Source organism: Passer domesticus, chromosome 29 (genome assembly GCF_036417665.1).
Source record: "Passer domesticus isolate bPasDom1 chromosome 29, bPasDom1.hap1, whole genome shotgun sequence".
Classification (NCBI taxonomy): Eukaryota; Metazoa; Chordata; class Aves; order Passeriformes; family Passeridae; genus Passer; species Passer domesticus.
The window spans coordinates 2,993,886-3,001,894 of record NC_087502.1 but is presented as its reverse complement, the minus strand read 5'-3'; the positions used below and the strand labels follow the sequence as shown (position 1 = coordinate 3,001,894).

The window sequence follows — 8,009 nt, the reverse complement described above, 5'->3', positions numbered from 1 at the left end:
GGACATGTGCAGAGGGATAAGGTCACACGGGGGGAACAGTGATTCACAGAGGGGGACGTGGAAGGGGGAACAAGGACATATACAGGGGACAGGGACACACGAAGGGGGAACATGATGCCACCAGGATACACATGTGGGCACGCTGGACTAGGACATGTCAGCACAAGATGCCATCAGGGCGTGTCAGAGGATGCTGCCACCAGAACACGCATTACGACAAAAGGCAGATCCAGTGACACCCAGCGCGGCGCCACGTGACCCCGCGGTGACACCGCCCATGCCCGCCCCTTGCCCTGTCCCCAGCCTGTCCCCAGGAGCGGTTCCATGGCGGTGGCCACGGCACTAGGTTCCCTGGGCGTGGTGGCCCTGGGCACCTTCGTGGTGGCCCTGCTGCTGCAGCGGCTCTGGGATGCGCTGGTGGCTGTCACCCGATTCCGGGCCACTTGTCGCCAGCTGAACAAGTTCCCCATCCTGCCCTGGCACAATTGGTTGCTGGGACACACTGGCATGGTGAGGGAACAGTGGGTGGCACCTGTGGGGACAGGGGTGGAGGCACCTGCAAAGGAACAATTGGGTGGTGGCACCTATGAGGAGACTGAAGGAATGGGGTGGTGGCACTTGGGGGGATGGTGAGGATGGGGTGGTGGCACCAGCAAGGGGACAGTGGGGACAGACACACATGTCCCCAAGGCTGGCAGTATCCTGAGGATACACATGTCCCCAAGCCTATCTGTGTCCCCAGGGACACACATGTCCTGTTGTCCCCAGGGCCAGAGCACGGAGGAAGCCCTACAGCAGGTGGACACCTTGGTGGCCCAGTACCGTCATGGCTGCCTCTGGTGGGGACTTCCCTGGCTGCCTGTCCTGTGCCTCTTCCACCCCAGCACCCTCCAGCCACTCCTCAGTGCCTCAGGTAGGACATGGGACATCAGACGGGTCCCCAGGGCCACCCATGGCTGTCACCGCACCTGGCACAGAGACCTGGCAGTGCCCAGGCAGTGGCCACCAACCCAAGCCCAGAGGTCCCCAGAGGTGTCACCATGGCCAGGCCAAATGCCACCCCACAGTGGCCACCAACCTGTCCTTGAGGTTCCCCAAGGCCACCCAAAGGTGTCACCATGTCCAGCCTCTGGTTGTCCCCCAACCCTCGTCCTTTGGTGGCCATGAGGGGATGGGGGATGATGGTGGCTATGGAGACATGGAAGTGCACAAGAGGGTGGCTGTGGCCATGGGGAGATGATGGTGACCATAGGGTGGTGGCCATGGGGGGATGGTGGTCTAGGGGATGGTGGTGCCATGGAAGGGTTGGCCATAGAGGCCAAGAGGATGCTGGTGGCCATGGTGGGCTGGGGCATAGACTGGTGGCCACAGGGGAACAGTGATGGCCATGGGCAGCATTGACCATAGAGCTGATGGCCAGTGGGATGGTGGTGCCTGTAGGGTGGTGGCCATGGGGGAAGAGTGGTGGCCATGGATGGGATTTGGCCATAGACTGGTGGCCCCAGGTGGCCCCTGGCTCATCTCACCCCCGCAGGACGAGAACGGCCACACCCTGTCGGACGAGGACATCGCGGCTGAGGCTGTGACACCTTCATGTTTGAGGGTGAGCACGAGCTCCCAGGCGCCACTGGGGAGGAGCCACTCCAGTGTCCCCTTACTCACTCAATGTCCCCACAGGTCATGACACCACGGCCAGTGGCCTGGCATGGCTCTTCTACAACCTGGCTGGCCACCCTGAGCACCAGGAGCGATGCCGCCAGGAGGTCCAGGAGCTCCTGGCTGGCCGGGACACTGCAGACATTGAATGATGAGATGTCCCCAGGGCCACCCCAGGTCATGTGGCTTGGGGACACGATGCCACCCCTGTTTTGTCCCCAGGGAGGACCTGTCCCAGCTGCCCTTCACCACCATGTGCATCAAGAACAGCCTTCGGCTGCACCCTCCTGTCACTGCTGTGTCCCAGTGCTGCACTGAGGACATCCCCCTGCGTGATGGCTGTGCCACCCCAAGGGTATAGCATGGCCAAGGTGTCCCCAGTGTCACCAGCCACCCTCATCTGCTGTCCCTAAAGTGGCCATTCCCATCCCACCAGGAGTCATCTGCCGGATGAGCATCTACAGGACCCACCACAACCCAGACCTCTGGCCTGAGACTGAGGTAGGGCCACCCTATGAGGTGTCCTTGTCACCATGATGGTGACAGCTCTGTCCCCTCGGTGTGACTGTGCTGGTGTCACCCCAGGTGTTCAACCCTCTGAGGTTCAGCCCAGAGAACAGCAAGAGATGGTCCCGGTTGTCCTTCATCCCCTTCTCTGCTGGCCCCAGGTAAGTGGTGGAGTGGGGACAGGAGTGTCCCCAGGTGCCACCCCCGTCTCTGGCTGGGTTCACAGTGGGGTGACACTGACAGTGGGGATGTGGTGGCAGGAACTGCATCGGGCAGAGCTTTGCCATGGCTGAGATGAAGGTGGCAGTGGCACTGACACTGTCCCGGTTTGTGCTGTGGAGGGACATGGCGAGGCCACCCCCGCGCCGCAAGCCCGAGCTGATCCTGCGTGCTGAGGATGGGCTCTGGCTGCTGCTGGAGCCACTGGGAGTAGCTGATGGACACGGGTCACCTGGACACGGGGACATCCTGCAAGGGAGGTGTCACAGCCAGGGAAAGAGCAGGGAATAAACGGGAGCATGAAGGGGACAGTATCGTGGTGGTGGTGGGGATATGCTGTCCTTGGTCATGGGACACCTCATGGCATGGACATGTCAACCCATGGACATGTCCCCTAAGCCACTTGTCACCACCCATGGCCACATCCCCCATGTCCTCATCCATGGCCATATGGCCCCATGTCACCATCCATACCTGTGACACCCCCCCCCATGCCCAATATCGCCATCCACAGCCATGTCTGCACCCATGTCCTTGTCCATGTCCCCAGCCCCATCCCCACCATATTCCCCAATGTCACCATCCGTGACTTAGTTAAATGTCTTTATTTTTACCCCAATGGTGGGTGAAGGGATAAAGAAATATGAAGGAAAATCAAGGCCAAAATAAAAGGATTTATGTGTACATGCTGGCTGAGTATCCATGTGCCTGGGTGGGTAGAAAGGATCTTTTCTAGAGGAATTTCCACTCCATTTTCTCCAAAATCCTGGTTTTGTGCCCCAGTCCATCACCATTTGGCTGTGGAAGATGTCTCTAGGCTAGGGAGAATTAGAATCATAGAATGATTTAGGTTGGAAAAGACCTCCAACACCATCCAGTATTCCTTGATGCCACCTGAAGAAATGATTGGATGCAAAACGTGAGATATTTTTGGGGTCGAAAGTAAAAAACTGTACGGTCCCCTATGAAATTCTGAATTCGGTTTGCATCCCAATGGATTTTTCTCCTGCTGCCCAAGTGTCCAAGAGGAGCCAGGAAGATGTGGAGACCACCAGCCAGGTTTCTTCCTAACATGGCTCAAAGGGACCATGGATCACCAAGTCTCTGCCAAACGAGGGTCATCGTGGACCATCCAATGGGGGTCCTCCAGTGGGGGATGGAGTTGGAGCAGCGCTCAAAGCTCTTCCTGCACACGGGGCACTTGTAGGCCTTCCCTTACTGCTGCCTCCCTTGGTGCTGGGTCATAGTAGAGTTCTGGGAGAAGCGCTTGCCACACTTGGGACACTCTTAGGGCCTCTCCCCAGCGTGGATCCGCTGGTGGGTGATGAGGGTGGAGTTTTTCTTAAAGCCCCTCCTGCACTCGGGGCAGCGGAAGGGCCTCTATTCTGTGTGAATCTGCTGATGCTTGAGGAGACGGTATCTGCTCTGAAACCTCTCCCCACACTCAGGACACTCATAGTGCTTCTTCCCAGTGTGGATCCTCTGGTGGACAGTCAGGCTGGAGCTCTGGCTGAAGCTTTTCCCACATTCCCCGCACTTGTAGGGCCTCTCCCCAGTGTGGATCCTCTGGTGGGCAATCAGGGCGGAGGGCGCAGTGAAGCTTTTCCCACATTCCCTGCACTTACAGGGCCTCTCCCCAGTGTGGATCCTCTGGTGGAGAATCAGATGGCAGCTCTGGATGAAGCTTTTCCCACATTCCCCGCACTCGTAGGGCCTCTCCCCAGTGTGGATCCTCTGGTGCATAATCAGGCTGGAGTTCTCAATGAAGCTCTTCCCACATTCTGAGCACGTGTAGGGACATTCCCCAGTGTGCATTGTCTGGTGGATGATCAGGCCAGTGCTGTCACGGAAGCCCTTCCCACATTTCCCACACACATAGGGTCGTATCCCAGTGTGGGTCATCTGGTGGAGTTTCAGGCTGGAGCTCCTCCTGAAGCCTTTCCCACATTCTCCACATTTATAGGGCCGTTCACTGGTGTGGGTCGTCTGGTGGACGATCAGGTGGGAGCTGATCCTGAAGCTCTTCCCACATTCCTCACACTTGTGGGGCCGTTCCCCGGTGTGGATCCTCTGGTGGGCGATCAGGTGGGAGCTGATCCTGAACCTCTGTCCACATTCCCCACACTCGTGGGGCCATTCCCCAGTGTGGATCCTTCGGTGGGTGATCAGGTGGGAGCTGGTCTGGAACCTCTTCCCACATTCCCCACACTCGTAGGGCCGTTCCCCCGTGTGGATTCTCTGGTGGGCAGTGAGTTGGTGGCTGATCCTGAAGCTCTTCCCACATTCCCCACACTCGTAGGGCCGTTCCCCAGTGTGGATCCTCTGGTGGGCAGTGAGTTGGTGGCTGATCCTGAAGCTCTTCCCACATTCCCCACACTCGTAGGGCCGTTCCCCAGTGTGGATCCTCTGGTGGGCAGTGAGTTGGTGGCTGATCCTGAAGCTCTTCCCACATTCCCCACACTCGTAGGGCTGTTCCCCGGTGTGGATCCTCTGGTGGATTATCAGGTGGGAGCTCGCAGGAAAACTCTTCCCACATTCCAAGCACTGGTGGGGCTTCTTGCCATCATTAAGCTGCTCATTGACCACCACCTCAGAGCTCTGGCCAGATCTCTGGCTGCCTTCCTGGCACAGGCTGGGTCTTTCTCCCTCAGCATATCCTGGGCTGGGTTTGGAGCCCCTCCTCCTGAGGGATCTCTGAGGCTTTTCAGCCCCATTAGGTTCCCGTGCTGTGGAGCCGCTCAAAACGGCCTCGTCCATGAGGTTCTGCCGTGGGGATTTGTCCTCCCTGCTCTCCATCTTCAGCTCCTTGTCTGCGGGAGGAAGGACAAGGAGAGGATGGGATTTGCCTCTGTGCCAGAGGGAAGGAGAAAGAGATCCCCCCAGTCCATCCCCAGCAGGACAGCGTTGGCAGCAGGGTTGTCCTGCAGCCAGGGGCAGTGCTGGGCTGGGAGATGGAGCAGGAGAGAGGGGGAAAGGGGCACTGACTTCCTCCTCACCTGCCTCAGTGTTCTGGAGCATATTCTGCTTCCTCGCAGCCTTCTCCTCTATCCAGATAAGGTCTGGGAATGGGAAATCCTAATTTGGGAGAAAAACAAGATGTGAGTGCATTGGTTTTGAAGGTCCCGCTGGCCAGTTCCATCTCTAGAAGTCACCGGGTGTCTGGTGGCCAGAAATACCTCCAAAAATCAAGAAGGAGTCGAAAACCTCTCCCAGGAGTTCCCTGTTTCCAGGGTCCTTACTTTGGGGTTATGGGGGTCCCAATTCTCAGAGCTGCTGAGGGGCCCATGGGTCCTGGACATCCTCCCTCTCCCAGGTCCTGCTTAGACAGGCTGAGTGGGGTTTAGGGGTCTCAGGAGTGACTTTATGATGCTCGCATCCCCATTCCTCTGAAATAAGTTTTGTATCATTAAGGCTGGTTCTGAGAGCAAAGAGGAAGAAGAAACATGGAGTTTGTTTTCAGAACCTCTCTCATTTCAGAACCTCCACATTCCTGCTCCTCTGTTGTCTGCGGATGGACAGACAGCAGGACAGAGCTCTCCTTTTGCTTTTAGTTAGTTCGAGCTTGCTGAGGCAGAGAAGTTCCCCCTGGACTGTGGTTTTTGGCTTTCCTTGTCTTTGGACCTGTCTAAACCTGCTCTGGACTGAGCACTCACAAGAGCACCAGGAGCTCACACCTGTGCCCCACCGGGGCTGGGCCGCGGCATTTCCAGCACCAGAGGGACTGATAAGAGACTGAGTGAGCTGAGCTACAGCCCATGGAGGGGCTTTGTGAGTTTGTCATCTCTTCTGGAGCAGCAAGAGGTTTTATTGCTTAATACTGCTCGTTTCTTGGGCTGGTGAGTGCTTTGCCTGTTAAATAAACAGTGTTTTCCACTTTTCTCAAAGGAAATATTTTTCCAGAACCAGTTGGGGGAGGAGCCACTTGAAATTGGTCTTCTAGAGGAAAGACCTTTAGAGGTTTTCTCCCAAAATTGTCCTAAACCAGGACATTAGCTTTGAAGGTCCTGCTCTCCAAGTCCATCTCTAGAAGTCACTGGGTGGCTGGTGGCCAGAAATACCTCCAAAATTCACTAAGTCCAAAACCACTTGCCTAGGAGTTGCCTGTTTCCAGTGTCCTTACTTTGGGGTTATGGGGGTCCCTCTTCTCAGAGCTGCTGGGACCCTGTGGGTCCTGGGCATCCCCCCCGCTCTCAGGTTCTGCTCAGCCATGCTGAGGGGCTTTTGGGGGTCCCAGGGCTCATCCTCCCCTGATTCTGTGACAAATGTTTTTGTGATTCGTGTCAATTGGCAATGGAATCAGCAAATGCTTCAATTTGCTGTGTCCAAAATAGACACTAAGAAAGGTTTTGAAACTTTCTGACCAAATGGCCAAATAAAGCAGTGAAATAAAAGTACAGTAGAGTGAAAGAGATGAGGTAGCAAGAAAACCAATGCTTGAAATAAAATAGACAAAGTTGTTGTGAAACTAAGAGATATTAAAACAAATCAAGTAAATGCTTATGTATAATAAGCATTAATGGACCCATTAAGATAGAAATAAGTAAGCCAATCATTCCAATAAGAGTGAGAGTATCAGAAGCTTTGAGGGGTCCATCAGTGATAGCTGCTGTCCATGTAAGAGGACATCAGAGGGGAACGGATTATCGGACTCATGGCAATAATTTGGCTGATGCAGAAGCACAAAGGGCAGCAGTATGCTTACCTGTGTTTTTAAATAATTGGAATAACAGTGAGGATGATACAAAGTATCAAAAATGCTGTATCTCAAAGGAAATACAAGAGATGCAGAAACTAGGGGCTAAGCTAGAAGGGCATAAGTGGCTTTTACCAGATGGTAGAGAAATGCTATCTAAAAGTAATGTTAAAAGAATAATTCCCAAGTTACATTCATGAACTCATTGGGGAACATGAGCACTAAGTGACCACTTTTTAAAGATTTTTTTGGTGTATAAGAATATTTGATATAGCAAAACAGAAGACACAAGGATGCATTATTTGCCAGAAAATTAACAAGAAGACATCTAGACAGACCTCACAGGGAGAGAGAAAAACTGCCTATAGGCCTTTTGAAAAGATACAAGTGGATTTTACCAAACTACAGAAAATGGGAAGATACAAGTATTTGTTAGTAATAGTAGACCAATTAGCTCATTGGGTAGAGACCTACCCTATGACACAAACAACAGCACATTTTGTTACAAAGATTATTTTAGAAGAAATAATTCCATGATTTGGGATGATTAAAGTGATTGACTCAGATCAGGGTTCCCACTTTACCTCAAAAGTGTTAAAAGTAATGAAAGCTCTAGGGATCTCTTGGGAATATTATACCACTTGGCACACTCAAGAGTTTGGGGAGAGTCGAAAGAATGAACCAGACCCTAAAGCATCACCTAGCAAAACTAATGATTAAAAAAAAACTATCTTGGATTAAGCATTAATCCAATATTTACCAAGTATTTACCATTGGTGTGGTTAAATATTCAAACAATGCCAAACTCAGAGCATGGGATCTCCCCATACAAGATGTTATATGGGATGCCATATTCTCAAGAGATGTCGGGAGATAAAATAACCTGTATTGAAAAGGACTGTAATTGCTATCCCTTTGTAAGCACTGAATGCAA

General features: G+C 53.5%; 2 protein-coding genes across 2 annotated transcripts; one reads left to right on the top strand and one right to left on the bottom strand.

Moving 5' to 3' along the window:
- Window positions 1–324: 324 nt before the first annotated feature.
- On the top strand, window positions 325–2,897 carry LOC135287285 (leukotriene-B4 omega-hydroxylase 3-like). Its single transcript, XM_064400637.1, is given in 8 exon segments — window positions 325–510; window positions 1,535–1,582; window positions 1,585–1,603; window positions 1,678–1,806; window positions 1,878–1,997; window positions 2,072–2,157; window positions 2,242–2,324; window positions 2,424–2,897. Coding segments are annotated over 8 exon segments (921 nt in total). The 3' UTR covers window positions 2,674–2,897.
- Window positions 2,898–2,972: 75 nt separating this feature from the next.
- LOC135287360 (zinc finger protein 501-like) lies at window positions 2,973–5,457 on the bottom strand. Its single transcript, XM_064400714.1, has 2 exons — window positions 5,379–5,457; window positions 2,973–5,192 (listed from the first exon to the last, which is right to left on the bottom strand). Exons 1-2 carry the CDS (start codon window positions 5,398–5,400, stop codon window positions 3,763–3,765), a joined length of 1,452 nt encoding a protein of 483 aa, XP_064256784.1. The 5' UTR covers window positions 5,401–5,457; the 3' UTR covers window positions 2,973–3,762.
- Window positions 5,458–8,009: the final 2,552 nt, after the last annotated feature.

Bases quoted from the DNA above. Each gene is read 5' to 3' on its own strand.
- LOC135287360 (XM_064400714.1), bottom strand. From the start codon at position 5,400: ATGCTCCAGAACACTGAGGCAG. The intron at 5,193-5,378 runs GTGAGGAGGAAG...TTCCTCCCGCAG, and splicing joins GCTCCAGAACACTGAGGCAG to ACAAGGAGCTGAAGATGGAG.